The sequence below is a fragment of the Myotis myotis genome, unplaced genomic scaffold (assembly GCF_014108235.1).
Source record: "Myotis myotis isolate mMyoMyo1 unplaced genomic scaffold, mMyoMyo1.p scaffold_m19_p_1, whole genome shotgun sequence".
NCBI lineage: Eukaryota > Metazoa > Chordata > Mammalia > Chiroptera > Vespertilionidae > Myotis > Myotis myotis.
The window spans coordinates 119,349,248-119,372,862 of NW_023416313.1; the positions used below are offsets into that span (position 1 = coordinate 119,349,248).

The window sequence follows — 23,615 nt, forward strand, 5'->3', positions numbered from 1 at the left end:
GTGTTTGTTTCTATATATTGGGTAGAGCTGCTATTTCTCCTTGAGTTGGTAGAGTAGCCTTGTGTAGTAGGTGTTCTATAGAGCACAGTGGCTTAGCATCCCCAGTCCCCAGAGCTGTGCACTCTAGGTGTGCCCCTTTGTGGACTATGTGTACAGTCTTGTTGTAGTTGAGCCTTGATTGCTCTTGGTGTCACTGGGAGGAATTGACCTCCAGGCCGATTGGCTGTGAGGATCAGCTATGACTACAGTGAGAGAGCTGCTGTGCAGGAGACACCCCTATGGAGCAGGACTTGCTTCAGTGTGTCTTTGGTGTTCACTGAGTCTGGCCTTTGAGTGTGTTGCTTATGGATGTGTAGAGTTGTAATCTGGTATAGTCTGACACTGTCCACTGGATACACTGGCTCTTGGGTCTCCAGTGAGGTGCAAAGTCAACCACTGCCTGGAGCCACCCAGCAGGAGCTACAGAGAGATCTGCATATTCCTTCTATTTATATCGGTGAAGCAAGGCAGGCTGATGCTAGTGCCGAGTCTTGTGGCTTTTATTGATAGGTTTGGCCCACCCTGACCCAGCTGCAGCTTGTTTGAGAGATTTTAGCAAAGTCTGAAGCCTGAGCAAGGACAGACCATTTATTGGCAAAAGCCGCTGCACACAGGTTGAGTGGGGCTTCAAATTGGATGGGACAGGGTCTCAGGGAATCACCGGTGGAGCAAACAGAAATGGCTGCCAGTCAGCCCTGTAACTGAGGAGGTTCCAACATAGGAACAATGATTCCTGCAAGTACCTCTGTCTGAGAGAAAGCCACCCCTGAGTTACTTCTCTGATGCCAGACAATTCAGTACCTCCTTGTATGTGTCTGGGTCCCCCAGAGCCTCTCCCTGGTGCTGGAGCTCAGAGGAAGCGTAAGTTCAGTTAATGTGCCAGCCCTTTAATAGGAACAGCTGGGTCACCAGTAGCCTCTGTATCACTGAACCCCAATCCCTGCTGGTTCTTATAGCTGTAGTTATGGGGATTTCTCAGCTCTGAGAGCCTGGGCTGGGGGTCTGGTGTGGGGCTGGGACCCCTTGCTCCTCATGGGGGGCCTCCACTGAGATGATCTCCCTCCCAGTTAAAAAATCTGCAAACATGGGTGCTGGTCCAGCTCATTTGGCGCCTCTGCCCCTCCTACCAGTCTCAGCGTGCTTTTTTCTTTACTTCTCTAGTTATAGGACTTCCATTCAGCCAGCTTTCAGGCAGTTCAGAATGCTGGTTGTTCTGTAGTTTAGTTGTAATTTTGATGTGGTTGTGGGAGGATGTAAGTACAGGTGTTTACCTGTGCTGCCAACTTGGCTCTCTCTGAGAGCCATTATTTTTAATAGTGCAGGTGAGAGGATATAGCTGGGAATTATAAATTTGATTCAAATTATTTAATTCCTACTCTGGGACCTGAGCTGGTTATTGTATTGCTCTGTGCCTCAGTTTCTTTAGTGTGAACATCCTGGGTGTCATTCTGTCAGCCTGGATTATTGGCTCAGGAACACTCATGATTTTCTTTTGAGCTGAAAATGAGATTTCCTGCTGATAAAGTGGAAGTAGGCTGAAGGCATACTAGGCCAGCTGGGCCAATAATGAAAAAATAAAAGCCAATGTAAAATATTATCAAAGAATCCTGTATTTTGTAATTATCCCTTTCTTTTGAGGGAAAAAAGAAAATTGAATAGATTGATGAAGAGTAATGTTGTTTTATGTAGTTTTATGCAGCAAAATGACTTGATCAGCCTGGACTCAGTGGACAGATTACATTTTTCAGTTTTTACTCATTTGTATAGTCAGGTTATGAATATTTATTACTCAGATTTTTCTGCGATCGCTTCCTCCCCATCGCCTTGCCAACTTCCATCTATTTCATAAAAGCTGTTCTTATAGTCCAGCTGCTCTGAGTAAATAAGCCCTGTGGTTACTCCAGATCACATGAAGCCTTTCTCAGTAATTTGTATAGACATACTCAACATGTACTGTGTACCTTGCTCTGTGCTAGGCCCTAAATTTACAAAAATCTGCTTTTAAGGCAGACAAAAAAAATATGATAAGTAATAATAGAGACATGCATAAGATATAGAAGAAACACGGAAAGGAAGTTTAGGATATTAAGCACTTTCTCTCTTTGACAAAAGTGACACATGAGAAGGGCTTTGAAAGAATAGGTAGGAATCTCGTAGGCAGATGAACTATGAAGAGGGTCCCCAAACAGAGAAAACATTTGGAGTGTGTATGAGGGTGCTGACTGTAGGTAGTTCAATATGGCAAAAGTGGAAGAGAGGTGAGAAATAAGATTGGAAAGCAAGGCCAGGCCAGGACCTTATACTGTCAAGATAATGGGGAGTGACTAAAAGGTTTAAATATGCAAGCAATATCTTTTCTTTCTTTTTTTTTTTTTTTTAAGGTGACTCTGGTGGCCATGTGGAAGGTTGTTGAGGGAATCACATAAGCAGCAGGGAGACCAATTGGAAATATTTTATAGTGTTCTAGGAAAGTGCTAATAGTAGCAACAGAGATGGAAGAAAGAATAATTTAAAAGTTATTTGGGAAGAAAATAAATAGAAATTGGTATTTATTTGGACGTAGGTAGTACAGATGGTGGAGAAATAGATGTTGAGACAGATAACAGCTTCATTCACCAAGAGAGGGGGTACTGGAAGAACAGGGGGTTTGATGGGAAGAAGAGTTCAGGTTTGGTTATGTTTAGTCTAAGGCATCTATGGGGAGAAGTCAGGTAGGCCATTGTATATATGAATTTAAATCCCAGACACAAGTTTGGGTTACACATGTAGATGTGGACATCAGCAGTATATCAAGCAAGCCACGATCTTGTCGAAGAGAGCCAACGAGAAAAAAGGACAGAGAGCACACCGCCTCCCAGCACCAGCATTTCAAGGAGACTTTGGGAGGAAGAGTCAAATAAAGAATAGATAATACCACTCCATTCAGCAACTAGTTTATTCCATAGGCATGCATCCTCTTTTGCCAAATATCTACCTTTTCTCCCCACCTTCCTACTTTGTTGCCTTAAACTGGTTATCTATTCCACTTCTCAGTATTGAAAGAGTAGCAAAATGTACTTCTTTTCAGGTCCTAGGCTGAGCACTCTGAAAGGGTCAGTGGTATCCTATATGATAAAGAGGTAATATGCAAATTGACCATAATGCCCTCGCACAAGATGGCTGCCCCCATGTGGTCACAAGATGGCCACCCTCCATGTCATCACAAGATGGCCAACAGGGGAGGGCAGTTAGGGGCGATCGGGCTGGCATAGGAGCAGTTAGACATCGATCAGGCAGGCAGGGTAGTGTTTAGGGGGTGATCAGGCTGGCAGGCAGAAGCAGTTAGGGGCAATCAGGCAGACAGGCTGGCAAGTGGTTGGGAGCCAGCAGTCTTGGGTTGTGAGAGGGATGTCTGACAGGGGTCGGGCCTAAACCAGCAGTCGGACATCCCCCAAGGGGTCCCTGATTGGAGAGGGTGCAGGCTTCGCTGCAGGATAGCCCCCCCCCCCCCCGTGCATAAATTTCGTGCACTTGGCCTCTAGTTCGATATACAACTCTTCCCCTTTCAGCTTCTTTAATGGGGCCTTATAATCAAAGCTGTGTAAATTAGCTAAATTGAGATTATTGGAGCGGGCGAGTCGCCACGCGCTGCGGGCGCCCCCATGCTCGCACCATGTCGAGGCGCAAGCAGGCGAAGCCGCAGCACATCCAGCCGAGGAGGAGCGCGGCACGCAGCCACCGCCCCAGCCGGCCCCGGGGGTCGCGGCCTCAGCGGCGCCGGCGGCGGGGGAGCCGGGTGCTTCAGTGAACTACCCGGGGACTGGCGATGACATGAATGGGGACCCAGCGACAGTAAAGAGGCCTCGTCAGGAGGTGACTCACATCTGTGAGAAATGCTGCGGAGAGTTCTTCAGCGTCTCTGAGTTCTTACAACATAAAAATTGCACTAAACACCCACCTGTCCTCAGCATGAAGGACATCGAGGGGCCGATGCCTTCCGAAGACTTCTCCGGGGCTGGGCTGAGCCACCCGCCACGCAGTCCAAGCATTAAGGACAGTCACAGGGAGAGTGGCAGCAGCTCAGGGGACATGAAGGAGAAGCCAGGGGCGGAGTCTGTCCTGTACTTAAAGACAGAGCCCGCCCTGCCACCCACAGCCCAGGACTTAAGCTATTTACCCAAAGGCAAAGTGGCCAACCCTAACGTCACTCTTCAAGCACTACGGGGCACCAAGGTGGCAGTGAATCAGCGGAGCGCGGACGCGCTGCCCGCCCCCCTGCCCGGTGCCAACAGCATCCCGTGGGTCCTGGAGCAGATCCTGTGTCTGCAGCAGCAGCAGCTACAGCAGATCCAGCTCACGGAGCAGATCCGAGTCCAGGTGAACATGTGGGCCGCCCATGCCCTCCACTCCGGTGTAGCAGGAGCGGACACCCTGAAGACCTTAGGCAGCCACGTGTCCCAGCAGGTCTCTGCGGCCGTGGCTTTGCTCAGCCAGAAAGCTGGAAGCCAAGGCCTGTCCCTGGACACCTTGAAACAAGCCAAGCTACCTCACACAAGCATCCCTTCCCCCACCAGCTCGGTGTCCCCGGGGCTGCTGTCCTTCGCCCTGAGGCCGGATGGGACGAGGGTGCTCCCAAACCGCATCCCCGGTGCTTTGCTACCCCTGAACCCAAGCTCTGTGCTCTTCCAGAGCCCTTTCTCCACGGTGGCGTTAGACCCGTCTAAGAAAGGGAAAGGGAAGCCACCCAACGTGTCCCCGGTGGATGTCAAACCCAAAGACGAGGCCACCGTCTACAGGCACAAGTGCAACCTGAAGACACACTTCGGGGTTCACCGAACCAACACCTCCATAAAGACGCAGCACTCGTGCCCCATCTGCCAGAAGTTTACCAACGCAGTCATGTTGCAGCAGCATATTCGGATGCACATGGGCGGTCAGATCCCCAACACGCCCCTGCCGGAGAGTCCCTGTGACTTGGTGGGTCCGGAGCTGATGATGGTGGGTGAGAACAGCAGCACAGGTGCTGTCTGTCACGACGACATTCTCGAAATCATCGATGTTGATGAAGTCGGCTCCCAGGATGTTCCCAGCAGCTCCTTGAAGGTCCCCCTGCCTCTTTCCGGCATCCACTCGGCATCGCCCACAACAGGGTTCACCTTGATGGCCCCCTGGAGGCCTCAGGGAAGCTGGGTCCTGCTCCTCTGGTCCTGCAGCAGCAGAGCAGCCGAGAGAACGGTTCGGTGGAGAGCGATGGCTTGACCAACGACTACTCGTCCTCAGTGATGGGAGACCAGGAGTATCAGAGCCGAAGTCCAGACATCCTGGAGGCGACCTCCTTTCAGGCCCTCTCCCCGGCCAATAGCCAAGCAGAAAGCATCAAGTCCAAGTCTCCTGATGCTGGTGGCAAAGCAGACAGCTTGGACAGCAGCCGCACTGAGATGGAAGGCCGGAGAAGTCTCCCATCAGCATTTGTCCGAGCCCAGCCAACCTATGTCAAAGTGGAAGTTCCTGGTGCGTTTGGACCCGCGACCATGTCCCCAGGCCTGGCACCTTTGCTGGCGGCCCAGCCACACCGCCAGGGCAAGCAGCACACCTGCCCGCGGTGCGGGAAGAACTTCTCGTCAGCCAGCGCCCTCCAAATTCATGAGCGGACTCACACGGGGGAGAAGCCTTTTGTGTGTAACATCTGTGGGCGAGCTTTCACCACCAAAGGCAACTTGAAGGTTCACTATATGACGCATGGCGCCAACAACAGCTCCGCATGCCGCTGGAGGAAGCTGGTCATCGAGAACACCATGGCTCTTCTAGGAACAGACACAAAGAGGGTCCCAGAGGTGTTTCCCAAGGAAATCATGGCTCCTTCATTGAATGTGGACCCTGTTGTGTGGAACCAGTACACCACCATGCTCAACGGTGGTCTGGCCATGAAGACCAACGAGATCTCAGTGATCCAGAGCAGAGTCATCCCGACTCTCCCGGTGTCCCTAGGTGCCAGCTCCGTTGTCAGCAACACCACCGTCTCCAAGATCAATGGCTCCCAGTCGGTTAGCAGTGATGTGGAAAAGCCGGGTGCTGCTGACAGCGTCCCCAAACACCTGTCCCCTCACTTCCTGAAGGAAAACAAGATTGCGGTCAGCTAAGCGACGGGAGAGCCCGTGTGAAGGAGAAATGCAGAGTGACCGCTTGAACTGGATCTTTTGTTTTTGTCGTTGTTGTTGTTTAAAAGCCCATCTCCTCCTGTTTGTTTTTTACTGATGTGCAAATGTTTACAGTTGTGACCACAACCTCAGGCACGTCCAACAATCACGATGTTGCTATGCTGTTTTGCTAAAAAAACCAAACCAAACCACACACATACTAAAATAAATACAGACTAGTATTTTTTTTTAATTTTGGAAGAAGCGGGTCTTGCAAAGTGGCTTTGTTACTTGAGACAAACTGTATATATGAAGACTTTGTACAAGCTAGAGGAACTATTTCCAAAGATTGTCCCCTATTTCAAGTTGGAACTTACTAAACCACGATGGGAAAGAAACTGCTTAGCCTCACTGGGGATAGGGGGGCTGCATACTTCCGGGACTGTGTGTGGGTAAATGGACTAGGTCTGTTGTCCTCGGTGGCCTGCTTTGTATGTCCCTCAACCCTGCACCCATCTTTTGTTTTCCTTTTTGAATGTACTTTCCTTTTTATTTTTAACTAAGGTGTGGCATTACAAAATTCCTTCCACCTTGGGCCCCTGAGTAGGATGCCCTCCAATGGACGATCTTAGTCCCTCGGGAGTCGGTGTGTGTGTTGCTGCTGTTGAAATAGAGTTCAGTGGGAGCCCTAAGCGTGCCAATGTCTTCCCTGCTTCCCGATGCCGCCTTCCTGAGCACCAGGACAGGTGGGCACCTGAGCAGGGGACCTCAGGTGACTTGATTTAGTTCACCAGTGCCTACTCTAGCGAAGAAATGAGTCTTTCATTCTTGAAGAAACTCATGGAGGGCATATTTCTGATAAGAGGTTCACATACTACTTTTTATAAAAATTTTGATGTGACTTATGCCAAGTAATTGTGAAGATTCTTTTCCCCCGTGAGTACTGCATGAAGGTTACGAAGTTGGAACAGGCGAGTCCTGGCTATGAAAGCTTTAATTTATCTACCTCATTTATTTTTTATTTTTGTAGCTTTAGTCTCTCTTTTCCTATTTTATGACCACTGAAAGTGTTCCCAGTCCCTGTCTTAAACCTAAGAGTTGATGTATTGGTGGGAGTGGCTGGACCTTCAAGATGTTTTGTGATTTTTTTTTAATCCCTTTCTTGCATATATAATAAGCAAATGCTGAAACTTTGCTCTGATGGTTTAACGAGGAAGAAGAAGGAAAGACCCTGTTTTCTGAGTCTTTCCCCTCAATGTGGAAATGTACATCAAAACGTGTATCAAAAGTTGGTCTCTGAGTTATTGCACCTGACTTCAGGATAAAAAAAAAAATTATTATTTTTTTTGCCAAGTTGTGCCTTTCCTTCTGAAATTGTAAATGAACACAAGACTAGAACCTGTTTACACTGTGAAGTGGATATTGTTACGGAGGACATGCCAGAGGCTTTCTCACTGTTATGCCTTGTGAATGTACGATCTACGGAGAAAACCTTGTAGTTTTACCTGCTGATGCTGACTGATGGAAAATAAATTTTGGTATTTTTCCCCTCAACAGATGTGTCTAAAAAAAAAAAAAGGAGAGAGAGAGAGATTATTATTACAAACCTAAATGTTTTCTAATGACAAATTAGCCTGAAAGGTATATAGATCAGTTGCCATGAACAACACAGAAAATGAGCCCCTCTCCTGAAGTGAACCTATTAAATTAAACTTTTTGGGTTGTGTGTGAGAAATCACTATTAAGCTCTGTTTTCCCACTAAGATTGGGCCTGTGTAAGTGTTATGTGCTTTGACCTGCATCTGAGAAGGTCTCGGTGGAGGGCAATTTGGCTCTGATTCTGGAAGCATGGTTTGTTTGTTTTTTTTCCATTTTCCAACAGATGACTTATCAGTGGTTGAGGAATCCCTACCCCACTGTATTTGGCCTACAGATTGGAAGTTCTGAGGCACCGTCAGATACTTGTTTGAATGATCAGTTGATATTAATCAGTATTTCTCCTTCCCCTTCTATGCCCTCACCCATCTTCATTAACTCAGACAAGCACTCAATTACGACTCAAGCCTCTGTTTTTGTGGCAGTGTGTTATTCACTTTGGTAGGTGTGTAATGACCAGCTGGATGGCTATCCCTTTGATGTTCTTTGGGCACCCTTTGGAGAAATAATGTAGGAAGGTGTGCCCTGTGAGCAGGCAAGTGGGCAAGGATCATGTATCAAGGATGGGCACCTCTTCCCTCTGTGCTCTTCACACCAAGTGTTCCTTTTGCATGAATTTGGCATTGCCACCTTCTTAGAACCCAAAACTATTCCAGAAAGTGGACCTATGACATATTTTACAAGATTCAACTTTCACCAGCCTGGTTTTGTTCTCCCGCTGCCAGTTTACATGTAAATTACTCCTGGTCTCAATATTGCATTTCCTTCTAGTATTGCTGTGGCTCAGGCTATAGTAGCGTTTTGTTTGTTTGTTTGTTTGTTTGTTTTCCCCTTTCATAAAATGTAGACAGTACAGAACCTGACAAAATTGATATCCTTTTAAATAAGTTTTCCCATACATAGTCAAAACAAAAATGAGGAAGGGAGGAGAAAGAAATAGAAACTCAATGATGAGAGAAAATCATTGATTGACTGCCTCCTGCACACCCACACTGGGGATTGAGCCCACAACCCAGGCATATGCCCTGACTGGGAATCGAACTGTGATCTCCTGGTCCATAGGTCGATGCTCACCCACTGAACCATGCTGGCCAGGCGATTTTCATCCCTTTTAAAAAGGGGAATCCTATAAGAAGATATGAGACCATTTCAGTTCCAGTTTTGTTCCTATTTCAAAATTTGGGGGAGCCTAGGAGTTCTGTGGAAATCATTCTTCCTGAGGAGTGGAATCTTTCTTGAGATATCTCTAGTGTAAGGCAGTTACTCTTTGTAAGGAAGGACTGTGAATTCCTTTTAAGAAAGATAAATGAAAATTAGAGGCTAAGAAATTACTGATACTTGGTAGAGAAAATGCTGGGTAAGAGAAGAAAGAAAAACACGAGTCGTGTTCATTTGTTCTGGAAAGAGTAGCTTGATTTCTGAAATAACTTTTGGAACTAGAAATTTGAAGTCAGGTTATTTTGAGTTTTTTTAAAAATGAAAAGTCAAGTTATTAATATTTCAAAAATGGCTACCATGTGGTTCATAGAACAGTATAATACTCTTAACAGCATTGCAGAGACTCCATAATAAATATTTGTGAGATCCACATCATATGACAAATTCTATTATGGAAATCTCTGTAAGTCTACGTTTTGCTTGTAACTGTTTTCATAGTTATGTGCTACTTAAAAGCCCTAGTATTTTGCTTCCCTCTTTCATACTCCCAGTTTTCTCCCTTTTTTCTTTTCCCTTAAAACTAGAATGACCTACTATTCTGCAGTCTTTTTACATATTGTAAGATGAAGAGATAAAGAAGTGTCATCTCCTCAGTTTGGCCATTTAGACCATTTTCCTTCCGAGCACCCAAAATGGCTGGGCAGTTTATCATTTCTTTTTCATAAATCACTTTGAACCTTTATCTCAAGTTAATCTGTGAAGCTAAACAAAAATTCTTGTTGTAGTATCCATGTTCTTATTTACTCACAAAGCTCTGGGGAATCTTACAAAAAAAATTTTTTGTGTGTAGATACAATTAGAATAGTAATCACAATTAAAATATCTTCTTTGTTTCTAATGCCAAACCAGAAGGTAGCAAGGGGTGTGTGTGTGTGTGTGTGTGTGTGTGTGTGTGTGTGTGTGTGTGTTTAGTGCAACTTGATATAGTGAAAACTACAGATTGGCCAAATAGTTCTTTCTCTGCCTTAGGTTGGCCTGTTTTGAATCAGAAAAATACTACTGGTCTTAACTTGTTTGCAGGGCTGACCCTAGCATGGAGATGTTGAACTTTAGTTGCCCTCTACCAAACCAATGGTCAGAGAGCCTCACTACTAGGACAAGTCACTTTCAGGACTCAAAAGAAGTATTCATTTTTCTGTCTTGCACACTTTGTTTGCAAGCTGTTAATTGTTTTTGTCATTATCAATGTTACATTTGTGCAACTTTGAGATTTATAGATATAGTATACATACTTGACTTCATTTCTTCTTGGCCACTATCCTATAAAGTAGGTTTCAGTGTTCTTAATTTTGTCTCCTTTATTTGGGAGACTAGGACCCAGAGAAATTAAGTGAAATGCCCAAGATTACACAGCTAGTGGTGGGGCTAAATCCCAGGCCTCCTAAATCCTTGGTGAATGTCCTTTCTATAATATGACAGCTAGAGTTTACTCTATTTCAGGCAGCCAAACTCAGTATTATTTGATTGACTTTTCAAAGACTGAGGAGAGCAGGCAATGTGATATTGAGCAAATTATTACAACTGGAAATGGAGTTAATGGTGCTTTGTCCTGGATCCAACTCTACACAACTAAATGATGACTAGTATAGGATTTTTAAATACCCGGTGACACATAAACATGAAATCTTGTCAGTATAATGTAGAAAGAATTCATGTTGTGATCAATGAGCATATAAGAGTATATGTTATATTGCATGTGCTGAGACATTGAGAGCTTACTAAAATAATATTTTCTGCAAGATATATGTTTGAACTTGAATTCAGCCTGGGGATATCTCTGTTTCAAGACCAGAAGTTTGTTTAAAAAGGAAATGCTTATTATACCCTCAATCTGATAGGCAGATGGTGGAAGACTTGAAGAAACTCGTTTTCAAAGAGAAAAAGAGAGATTTATATGGCAAGCTCAAGCCTCTAACTATAATCAATGTGTATAAATACAGTAAGTTAAAGAGGGATGCTCTTCTCCCCCAATATTCCTTTGCTTTTGGCCTTTTTAAAAAATATGTGTTTGAATAGAAATCGGAGTATGCTCCTTCTCAGAACTGGGGACCCTCCTAAGAATATGTACATTTTTCTTTTTAAATAAAAATGACTAGAAAATATTTTTTTTTTAAATTTTGCTTTTTTTCTGAAGTAGTACAATAAACAGTCAGTGTAAACACTGCAAAGTGCCTATTGTTGGGGACTTTGATATCTGTGAAATATGGCAGTGCTCCTCTTGAGGAGAAAGAGCAGAAAATGTGTTCCTCAGTTAACAGGTTGCAGAGGAGCTGTCCTGACCAGGTTGCAGTAATCTATGAACCTAGTGTTGCAGACTGAGTTTTCCATTGTCAGCTTCTCCACTCCATATCATGAGGATAATCAATTTTGGGGCGGGGGGGTATTTTTTGTTTTCTTAACCCTTTAAGACTAGAAATGCAATAGTTGATTTAGTATGTAGGACTTGAGGCTAATGCTTTTGAACAAAAACTCTTCCTTAATTCATAACCACTTAATAAAATTCCTTTTACTTAAATGTACGATGGGAAACCATAAAAATTCTAGAAGAATCCAAAGGCAGCAAAATCTCAGACATATGCCGAAGCAATTTCTTCACTGATACAGCTCCTAGGGCACTTGAAACTAAAGAGAAAATGAACAAATGGGACTACATCAAAATAAAAAGCTTCTGCACAGCAAAAGAAACCATCAACAAAACAACAAGAAAGCCCACTGTGTGGGAAAACATATTTGCCAATGTCATATCTGATAAGGGCCTAATCTCCAAAATTTATAGGGAACTCATACAACTTAACAAAAAGAAGGTAAACAATCCAATCAAAAAATGGGCAAAGGATCTAAATAGACACCTTTCAAAAGAGGACATTCAGAAAGCCAAGAGACATATGAAAACATGCTCAAATCATCCGTGAGATGCAAATCAAAACAACAATGAGGTACCATCTCACACCTGTCAGACTGGCTATCATCAACAAATCAACAAAGGACAAGTGCTGGAGAGGATGTGGAGAAAAAGGAACACTCGTGCACTGCTGGTGGGAATGCAGACTAGTGCAGCCACTGTGGACAACAGTATGGAGTTTCCTCAATAAACTAAAAATGGAACTCCCATTTGACCCTGTGATCCCACTTGTAGGAATATATCCCAAGAAACCAGAAACACCAATCAGAAAGGATATGTGCACCCCTATGTTCATAGCAGCACAATTCACCATAGCTAAGATCTGGAAACAGCCTAAGTGCCCATCAGTAGATGAATGGATTAGAAAACTGTGGTACATCTACACGATGGAATACTATGCTGCTATAAAAAAGAAGGAACTCTTACCATTTGCAACGGCATGGATGGAACTGGATAGCATTATGCTAAGTGAAATGAGCCATTCAATGAAGGAAAAATACCACATGATCTCACCCATTCATGGATAATAAAGACCATTATAAACTTATGAACAATAATAGATACAGAGGCAGAGCTGCCTCAAACTGATTGTCAAACTGCAACAGGAAGGCCAGGGAGTGTTGGGAGGCAGGAGGGAGGGGGGTAAGAGATCAACCGAAGGACTTGTATGCATGCATATAAGCATAACCAATGGACATAAGACACGGGGGGTAGGGGAGGCCAGGGGATTGTCAAGGTTGGGGGGTAAGAAAAAGGACACATATGTAATACCCTTTGTAATACTTTAAGCAATAAAAAATAAAATAAAATAAAATTCCTTTTGAACAGACTTATTGCCTGAATATTATGCCTTAAATAAGGTATGTTAAGAGAAAACATGATACTCAAAATCCTGCCATTGAAATGTTGGTTTTGTTCTGACTAGGTTAGGCCATTGATTCTCTCAAATCTTTATTTCTAACTTGCCAGTGATCGTGAGTTCCTGAGTGGTAACCATCACATGGCACTCTCCTGACTAATGGTAAATGAAAATGGGAGTCTAAGAAGTTACTTTCATACTTGGTAGAGAAAATACTGGGTAAGGGAAGAAGGTGCAAACTGATAGCACTGAGCTGCCCTTGCACGTTTTTTTTTTAATTCTTAGATACTCAGCCTATTTGAAGGGTTAGTGTGAGGACTATAGATAATACATATAAAGTGCTAAGCATGTAGACAGTAGTTATTACTGTCATTCATCACAGGACTACCCTTTCTGAAGACTTTACTGTAACACTTTATTCCTAACCAGTCACCTTCCCATTAATCCTCCTTTACACATCAAAAGCCTGGTTATGAAAGTGTATGTATTTTAAATTGTATTATTTGCTTTCTTCTTTCAGATCTGTAAGAGCAAAGCTAAAGAATCTCAGCAGTATTATCACAGCTTGGCTGTTCGGCAGAGTCTGGCTGTCCATTTTAACATCCAGCAGGACTGTGGTCATTTCCTTGCTGAAGTCCCTAAGCGTCTGCTTCCCTGGGAAGATCCTGATGCCCCTGAAGAGGAAGAGAATGAAATACAAGAGAATGAAGAAGATATGAAAGGAGAAATTGATGGGAAAAGCCCAGAGTCATGCTTTGAAACAGAGTCATCCCAGAAAGAAAGCCAGGGAGTCATTAGCAAAAAGCAGAGAAGTCATGTTGTAGTCATCACCAGAGAGGTTCCCTATCTCACCGTGGCTGATTTTGTGCAGGACTCTCTAATCCACCATGGGAAAAGCCCTGATTTGTATGAGAGGCAAGTGTGTCTACTGCTCTTACAGCTGTGCTCCGGCCTTGAACACCTCAAACCCTACCACGTCACTCATTGCGATCTACGTCTGGAGAATCTGCTGCTTGTCCACTACCAGCTAGGGGGAACCACCCAAGGCCTTGGGCCTAAAGAACTCAATCCCACCTCATCTTGTCTAACGAGGCTTATAGTAAGCAACTTCTCTCAGGCCAAGCAGAAGAGCCACCTGGTGGATCCTGAGATCCTCCGTGACCAGTCTCGCCTTGCCCCAGAGATCATAACAGCCACCCAGTACAAAAAGTGTGATGAGTTCCAGACAGGGATCCTCATCTATGAGATGCTACATCTGCCCAACCCCTTTGATGAGAACCCAGAACTGAAGGAGAAGGAGTACACTCGAGCAGACCTGCCTCAAATCCCACTCCGCTCCCCTTATTCATGGGGCCTTCAGCAGCTGGCCAGCTGCCTCCTGAACCCTAACCCTTCTGAGCGTATCCTCATTTCAGATGCCAAAGGTGTCCTCCAGTGTCTGCTCTGGGGCCCCAGGGAAGATCTCTTCCAGACTTTCACCACTGCCTCCAGCCCAGTGCAGAGGAATGCCCTGCTCCAAAACTGGCTGGACATCAAGCGAACATTGCTGATGATCAAGTTTGCTGAAAAGTCCCTGGATAGGGTGGGTGGGATCAGCCTTGAGGACTGGTTATGTGCTCAATATTTGGCTTTTGCTACTCCTGACTCCCTCAGTTGTATTGTGAAAATCCTGCAACACCATTAATGTATCCTGGTTGCTGCTTTTACTTTATCTTCTCCTTCTTCAAGTCACCCACACACTTGCACATCCTAGTACTCACACGGAATTCAAGGAAAGAAGAGAGACAAACTGTTCATTCCTGTTCACAAACAAATGCATTTACTCAGAAGGTTATCACAGCTTCAAATCAAGTGATATGCTGAGTCTGTCTTAACTTCACAGAAATTCAACTGCACAGACATTCAGTTTACTTCCCATTAGAACACTTTTCACTCTAATTGTCCCACAAATGCAGGTAAAAAATGAAAATGAACATTTTTAAGGGACAGCTCCTTTGGTATGAACTCAGTGAGTTATGTCCATTTGCTCCATAATTCTGAATTTTACCTGTCTTTTTAACATCAAGTATTTATTCTCTCTAGTAATCAATAGATTTGACCAATTCTTAACATCATCCACTAAGCTCTCACAGCAGACTTTTTTCCTCTGTTACCAGGCAGAACTATCATCCTTAGTGTCCACCCAATTTTGGCTCCTGGGACTATATTCTTCGTTCCAGTGGATAGTAAAGGACAAGGAGAGAATCCATCCCTTGGATCATGGACCCATTTTCATTTATATTATCAATAAGAAGGTGTATTGCATGAAGGATGGCCCTAACAATTTCCCCTCTGCTGCTACTGCCTGATTCTCCTTCACCTCTACTCTGTCCCCACTTGCCAATGAAGTTTTGGGTTTATTGGCCACCTGTGACTTGTTACAGAGCATGTGCAGCTCTCTAGGGACCGTTGGGGAACAGAGTTTAAAGTACTGTTCTTTGATTACTGTCAAAGTTGGCAGCCAGGGCTAGTGGTGCCCAGATTATAGCTTTTTCTGTCAAGCATTAATTGGCCAGCTTCCTTCTATCAGTAGCCAGTATTAACTAGTCTACCAAATGCTATAGACAACTGCCCTGAATAAAACAGCTGTCAGTCCACCTACAAGATTTCCTTAAAGGGCATGGCACAGATGGCTATTATAATTGCTAGAGGCAGGAGAAGGGAAGAAAACCACGGACAAGACTGCTGCTGACCACCTCCTCAGGATACAGACCTTTTCTGGAGAGACTGCCTCCCAGTTGCCCTGGCACATTGCTCCTTATGATTCTGAAATGGCTCTGGAGCACAGATGACAGGGAATTTTGACTGCTGAGTTGGGTGGCTGAAAGCTGTTTACCGTATGTGAGGTCTGTGCTCCTTTCCTATGGATAAATGTGCAATTTTTCTATGTATTTTTTTAGCTGTGTATTACAGTGTTTATGTTGCAACTTTATGTGAAGCAAAATCTATAGAAATCTTTCCCTTCTTCCCTTGACACATATTTGTGCGAAGAGACACCTTCCATGGGAGGGTGTGAGTGTGTTTATGCTTGTTTTATTCAAAACTATAAGTATCTGTTTATTTCAGTCTTGCAATCCCAGAATTCACTCGGACAATGTGAGTGTCCATATACATGTGTGCCTATGTGTGTGCACATGCATGATAGAAGTAGAGAGGGGCCAGGCTTCTGGGAGAACAACCTGTGGCAGACTTGATAGACACGTTCTCTGCACCTAGTCAGTGAGGGAGCTTTTGGGACCCTCCACTACTAGTGTAGGGTTTCTTAAAGTCAGGACTGGCTGTGCAGTGTTACTTAGATAGCACATTAGTGGCCTTTTGAAATTTCTGTTTTTAACATTTTTAGCAGCCTTTCATGTGATTCACCTATATCAAAGAGTATCAAGAACAGAAAAGATTGTATTTTCTTCTTCCTCTTCTTCTTCTTCTCCTTCTTCTTCTTCTTTCTTCTTTCTCCTTTCTTCTTTCTTCTTCTAAGAGAATGGGACATGAGGCTCTATTTAGCGGTTGTCCCTATCCTCCTGCCAGCAGTACAGGACTCCCAAAGGAGAGAGCTGGGTGGCCCACAATGAGTATTGCCTCCTCTAGTCAGAGTGCAGAGCTCTGCCCCTAAAAGTGGCCACAGAGTGGGCATGCCACTGCAGGCCAGCAGTCCACTCTCTCTCAGTGTCCTGTGGCATGGCTGTGCTTTGCTTAACAGGCTGGGGTTTGGTTCACTTTAGCATAGCCCATGTGCACATAACTCCTTACCTAATTATACACTGAAGTAGCAGCATGCCGACCACTGACCATGTCAACCAGCACATTCCCTTCCCAGCCACCCTCCCCGCAACCCCATTCCCTGATGATTTGCATATTGAGACACTTTCTCAGTGTCACTCTTGTGCCTTGCCCATGTAAATTTGAATGTTGACTATTTAATGAGGTTTCATATTTAATGATGAAAAGCTCCTAATCCCTCTATTTGTTCTCTATTTCTTTTCTTTCTTTTCTTTTTCTTTCTGTTTTGACTTGGATCCAGTCTTCCTCATTTTAACTCTATAGTACAATAAGCATGGACACCCTCTACCATCCTATCTAATAAAAGAGAAACATGGTAATTAGTGTACGTCCGCTACCCTTCCCATTGGCTAATCAGGGCGATATGCAAATTAACTGTCAGCCAAGATGGCGGCCGGCAGCCAGGCAGCTTGAAACTAACATGAGGCTTGCTTGCTTCAGTGACGGAGGACTCCAACGTTCCCCACCTGCCACTGCAGGCCTCTGAACTGCAACTCTAAGCAACTATGTAACAAATATAGAAGCTAAACAAAACCCCAGAAACCTGCTTTAGTCCGCTGGGCTTCAGCCATTTCAGCCAGCAGGATCACAACATTGTAAGCAAAGGCCAGAAACCTACTTTCAGCAGCGGAGGCCTAAGAGCTGGAGCCAAGCCTCAAAGCTAAAGCTGGCCCAGAATAAAAAAAAAAAAGAAAAAGAAAAAAAAGAGCGGTTGGGAGCTTCAGTCACCCCCAGCCTGAAAACAGCCATCATCCACTCACCAAGACTGGCCAGGCACCCCAGTGGGGACCCCCACCCTGAAGGATGTGTGACCAGCTGCAAACAGCCATCATCCCCTCACCCAGGCTGGCCAGGCACCCCAGTGGGGACCCCCACCCTGATCCAGGACACCCTTCAGGGCAAACCAGCCGGCACCCACACGTGCACCAGGCCTCTACCCTATATAGTAAAAGGGTAATATGCCTCCCGGCACCAGGATCAGCATGACAGGGGGCAGCGCCCAAACTCCCTGATCGCCCTGCAGCTCTGTGTGTGACAGGGGGTGGGGCCACAACCTCCCTATCCACCCTGCTCTGTTCGTGACAGGGGAAGGTGCCCCAACCCCCTGATCAGCCCTGCTCTGTGCCTGATAGGGGGGAGCTCCCCAGCCCCCCGATCGCCCTGCGGCTCTGTGTGTGACAGGGGGTGGGGCCACAACCTCCCCATCGGCCCTGCCCTGAGTGTGAGAGTGACGGCGCCCCAACCCCCTGATGGGCCCTGCTCTGTGCGTGACAGGGGGCAGCTCCCCAACCCCCTGATTGGCCCTGCTCTGTGCATGACGGGGTGGCGCCGCAACCTCCCCATCGACCCTGCCTTGAGTGTGACAGGGGATGGTGCCCCAACCCCCCAATCAGCCCTACCCTGAGCGTGACTGAGGGTGGCATCACAACCTCCCAATCGCCCTGCTCTATGCATGACAGGGGCCGGCGCCCCAGCTCCCCAATTGGCCCTGCTCTGAGCCCAACCAGGGGCTGCACCTAGGGATTGGGCCTGCCCTCTGCCACCCGGGAGCAGGCCTAAGCCAGCAGGTCGTTATCTCCCGAGGGGTCCCAGACTGCAAGAGGGCACAGGCCGGGCTGAAGGACCCCCCTCTCCCCCCCGAGTGCACAAATTTTTGTGCACCGGGCCTCTAGTTATAATATAACACTGGTAAACCAAGCACCCCTTTATATCAGATATTTAGTACTGTTTTTATATTCAAATTTGTTAAGTATAAAAGATAAATGCCAACTACCATAGAAGGGCCTCAGGCTTCTCAGAGACAAGGGGCTACATTAATTTTTCCCTGAGTGATGGCAGAAGAATGTGAGGGAGAAAAGGGAAGGTGGTGTTACAGGTTAGAGCCAAATAGACTAAGTAACTTATGTCTGGGCAAGAAGTACTCAGCATTGATTCTCAGAATATTTTTCCAAAATAATGTAATTCAGTTAATCTAATATCTCAAATATATGTTGTTTTTGCATTTCTATTTTAATTGTAATAGGAACTTTGAATTCATGAACCCAAAAGAAACCCTATCCTCAGATACAGACAGACAGTGTATATATATATACACACACACACACACACACACACACACGTATGTGTTTTGGATTGTAACTAGTATAGCACTTTAAGTTTTTTCAAGTACTTCAAGTCTTTAATAGTGATTGGAAGTTTTTTTTTCTTTTCTATTGAAGTCTGTACTATAGTTTCTTCCATTTATTTTGAGAGTTTAAACAATTAAGCTGCTATTGAAACTTTTCCTTAAGCCACATGAGCAAGAACAATCTCTCTGATACATTTGGGTGCTGGAGAAACAGGACAATGGCTGGAGTAGCCAAGTCCAAAACTGAATGTATAACAGAGTGCCTCAACCAAGTGATAACCTAGTCTAGGAAGGAAGAGAATCAGATGTTCCACAAAGAGAACTAGGACTACGAGTGATCTCCCATGCTAGTATTGAGAAGAGCCCCTTTGGTATATGCACAGTAATGCAATGCCCAGGCACTAGTTCATGAAGAGTAACAGCAGGATGGAAAAAGAGCAATTGTAATCTGTGGAATCGACAATAAAAGAATCATGAGCCCTGGCTGTTTTGCTCAGTAGTTACAACATCAGCCAAAGGGTCACGTGTTCGATTCCCGGTCAAGGACATGTACCCAGCCCCAGTAGGGGTGTGTGCAGGAGGCAGCCAGTCGATGTCTCTCTCCCCCCCTCCCTCCCTTACACTCTCTCTAGAAATCAATGGAAAAAAACATCCTTGGATGAGGATTTAAAAAAAAAAAAAGAATCATGAATAGGTCCACCAACCCCTAGCTAAGTTAGAATTGGAAACCAGGAGCATGGCCTTGGGTTTCAAGTTTTGCCTTCTGAAGATGAACTGAGTGAGGTATAGAGGGGGGCACAAACTCCCACACTACTAATGTTAGGGATCTAAAAGTAAAATAGATTGGTTAGGATTTTAAGAGTCTGAGTAGCTTTTCATTGTCAGATTTAAGTGGAGATCAGTTTTGTTTCCAAACTCAGAATAAGTTTGAGATTTAAACCTCCAGAAATATTCATGAAATATCTGGGAGTAAAGCTACCTAAAATTGTATTTCAAAGTTTTTAGTGTTACAGGATTCCCATCAAAGATCTTTGAGGCCTACTAAGTAGTAGGGTATAGAAGGGTTGCACTCATCTTCCCAAATTGGTATTAAGAATACTTTGGTGCTGGGAAGTAACCTGCAACTAGGATTTCCCCCTAGATTTAACCAGCAATGATCTAAAAAAAAAATACAGGTTAGTCCTAGAAATTGGGATGGACTTATGATACTATACTACATTCCAAGTGATTCTAGATGTATAAATAGAGTATGAATATACTTGGAGAGGAAAGAGAGGAATTTGACTCCCTAGGCCAAGTCTGACATGTTTATATTCCCCTCACTAGTTGATAAGGATTGAAAATTCTGGTCCAGCCTAATGAGTGAACAGGATGGCTTCCCACAAAACTGGGTTATTAGATTTACCTCATTGAAGCTCATATTCTCAAAGGCCAATAGTGCTGTTCCAAGACAAATTCAAGTACTGCTCCTCCTGAAGTCTGCACAGAAGTTCAGCTGTCCATGTTTATGGCAGCGCCAAAAAATGAGGATTCCATAAATGTGCCATACAGGAAGCAGAAGAGCTGCAGTGCAAGAGCCTAGATAGAAATTGTACCAAAGAAAATAGGCCTTTTTGTCCTGATGCTTCTAAAGTGATGAGGTTGAGTCATGACATGCCATGGAAGGAGAATTCACATACATTCAAGGTATTTGGCTAATAAAGCAATTCATCCTCAAAAAAGAATATTTGTTTTTTATAAATCCATTTTGTGTATTAGGGGGCAAAAAGAGGGAGGAGATGATGAGGAGGAAAGCCTTGGGCAGACTATGAAGTTCCTTAGTATTTAAGGAGAAACTATTCCCTCTCCCCTTGTCATGACTGTGTTTGTTGCATGAACTTCAGCCTGGAAACATCATATCCATGTGATACTGAGGCTGAGGATTTTTAAAAACAGATATGGTAGTTTAAAAAGGTTGGTTTAAAAAACACTTGAGAAATTTCTTAACATATAGTAGTTTTATAAACCTTCCTACAGAGGTGATTACCACTCATCATCACTGTCATTTAGTATTTTAAGTGCCCAGAATGTACAAGGTGCTATACAGCTGCTAAACACATCCTCTCTGCCGCTGTTTGAGATTAGAGTAGGTTTTTGCATCAGCCACTGCCAGAAGCTTTTCCTACCTAGGTGGACTGCAGGGGCCTGCATTCCGACATCCATGTTTTCTTTAAGAAACTTTCAGGGAATCAAAAAAGATTGGAAATTTTTTAATCTAGCAGAAGTATAGAGTCATATATTTTGTTATGAATATTATTGTATTATGAACAAGTCACTTTGCCCTTATAGTGTGTGGAAAGTGTGTTTGTCTGTACCCATGATAACTTGAATGCTGAATGAGCCCTAGGCATTAGGTTAGCATTTTTAAAAGATATACCACACTGCTTCAGAAAACTTACTCCAGATACTACTCATTTATCCCTTCCCTTACCAAGTTTAAAGAGTGTTGTGTGTGGACACACTGGTTTGGGATTTTCTGTTGATATGCATGGCATTTGTGTGCTAAATCAGGGCAGAAGCAAGATGTCATCTTTCACAGTGATTTGAATCATGATAGTCTGCATTCCAGTCTTTTTCATTCCCCATTGCTCTGCCCACACTTTATATTTGAAAATGTTGTTTCTATTGCTCTTTCCTGAAGCCTCACCTTTCTACTTAGAATTGTATAAATCTACCAATGAAAGCTCCCCTCTGTGACCAGGTGGTGCTGCCCTTTGGTTTGCTGTGGTACTTGGCTGTGTTCTTTGTGACATCATGTTACTCTGTAAATAAATTCGTTTTAAAATATGCTAAAAACCAGAGTAGCACATCCTTTCAGTGCTTCTCCCATTCTGACATGTTGGGAAGGATTTGGTTGGAGACATGGTCATGTCTTAACCCCTAGGATGCATGCCCTCTTGTATTATATAATAGATGCTAATCTGGACCATATTTTTTGTTCATTTCCTCCATAATCTGAGAAAACTAGTCCTGGAAAAAAAAAAAAAAAAAAAAAGTGAAAGCCTTTTACTTACCCCAGAGCTCAGAAGGCTGCAGCTTTGCTATGTGAGATTGCTCCCTGGTGGCCAGTCACAGTACAGCCTTCCTGGGTTTGTACTATGTGTTTCGAGGCTTGGTTAGCTGGCTCTGAATGACCCAGTAGAAATCTCCAAGCTGGACAAACAGTATGAGCATGGTCAGGGCTTTGTAGCGTATCATCATCTGCTACAGAATTCACATGCCTCTGCCTGTTCCTTAAGGTGTATGTTCTCACACAGAGTCGATATACAAAGGCAGACTAGCTAATTTAAGTCATTTTAAAAAGTGTTTTTGTTGATTTTCTTTTTTTTAGAGAGAGAGGAAGGGAGAGAAAGAGAAACATCAGTTGGTTACCTCCTGCACACACCTCGACTGGGGACCTAACCAGCAACTTGGCATGTGCCCTGACCGGGAATCAGACCAGCGACCTTTTGGTGCTCAGGACAAAGCTCAACCAACAGAATCACATTGGCCAACAAGCTAATTAATGTGGACACTTCAATAGCAGAGAGGCGACCACCTGGCTTAGGCAAGAAGAGTCAGCAGTTGGCAGTGGTAGCAATAGCTCCCACGTTATAAAGAGGAGCATGGATAAAGTGCAAACATGCAAACTCTAAATTTAGACCAGATTTTAGAGCTCTAAGACCCTTAACACTGGACACTGTCCAGGCAGCATTTCTGATCTTCTCCACAAGCAAGCACTTTAAGACATGCTATTTAAGGCATATTCCAGAAAAGTGATTGCTAGACTTGAGTTGTGTGTTACTAAGTAAGCAAAACCATTTCAGTGTAGGCCTCAAAGCTCTCTCTGTATTGCCTGGGCCTAGGAGGAAGGGATAGCAGCAACAGGACCCGAGAGTCAGCTCCCAGGGACACAGGCTCTGCCTCCTGAGGTTCTCGGTCTGCTCTCTGGAGAGGAGCCTAGGGACCTGCCCTTCCTACTTGTGAACATAGCACACTGGCTTCTGGGGAAAGGAACCAAAGAGAAGCAGGCAGTTGTGTCTGAGAGGTCGCAGAGATGGAGTGCACTATGCATGGGTTGCTGTCTAATGCTCTGCTGGCATGGATGGCCAACCTGGGGCCCTGAAAGGACATGGGCCTGCACAATCGGATCTGTTCAGGTTTGCCCTAGTCATACTCCAGAGAAATACAGTTTGTGTTCTTCCAATGGGTCATTTTGTTCTTTGATATAACTAGAAAGCCTGGAGAGAAATTATCCTGTTTCCCATCCCTCACTTCACCTAGCATGGGATCTATTTCTGGGAATTCCATCAGTGGGTTCTCAACAAGACCGCCCTTCTCTTTAATTCTGGATTGTCCAGAGGTGATGGATCACTGACATTTGGATAAGGTTTTTGGCTTCCATGTGCCTAGAGACTGGCTTCTTTCAACCCAGGCCACGGAGAATGTAGATCTTTCCTACCTGGAATGAACTGGTAAGAGGAGTCCTCTGCAAGCCTGGGGTTGTGAGTGTGGACCATCTACTCCAGGAGCTCTTTGCCTGCCCTCCAAAGACCAGAAAATTCTGCTTCCTTTTAAGTGAGCCTGTGTTCTATGAGGGAAGGAATTTCATTAGTACCTTAGGAGCCAAGAACTGCATTTGGCAGGTCACAAGTTGTCATTAAGAAGGGCTCAAGGCAATTACAGCTGAAACTTAAAAATTGAATTTTACACTGGGTGGGGGGCAGGAGAGTCAGTTGCCAACATCCAGTTCTCTCAAAGTTATAAACTTCTTGACGAAACAGGATGCCTGAGCACTAGAGACCTCAGATAACTCACCACATGCCAAGGAAGGTGCATGGAAACAACCAGAAGATAGAGCAG

At 44.6% G+C, this 23,615-nt stretch overlaps 2 protein-coding genes across 4 annotated transcripts in view; both read left to right on the plus strand.

Annotated features, from left to right (window-relative positions):
• The window catches only part of PEAK1 (pseudopodium enriched atypical kinase 1), a 180,483-nt gene extending 163,476 nt beyond the window's left edge, over positions 1-17,007 (plus strand). For all 3 annotated transcript variants that reach the window (XM_036349813.1, XM_036349805.1, XM_036349822.1), the window contains exon 5: positions 13,311-17,007. In XM_036349813.1, coding sequence (XP_036205706.1) covers positions 13,311-14,474 — 1,164 coding nt within the window. In that variant the 3' untranslated portion in view covers positions 14,475-17,007. The remainder of the gene's footprint in view (positions 1-13,310) is intronic.
• On the plus strand, positions 3,692-7,709 carry LOC118676246 (sal-like protein 4). The gene is given in 3 exon segments (XM_036349842.1): positions 3,692-3,725; positions 3,728-4,822; positions 5,464-7,709. Coding segments are annotated over 3 exon segments (1,824 nt in total). The 3' UTR covers positions 6,159-7,709.
• Positions 17,008-23,615: the final 6,608 nt, after the last annotated feature.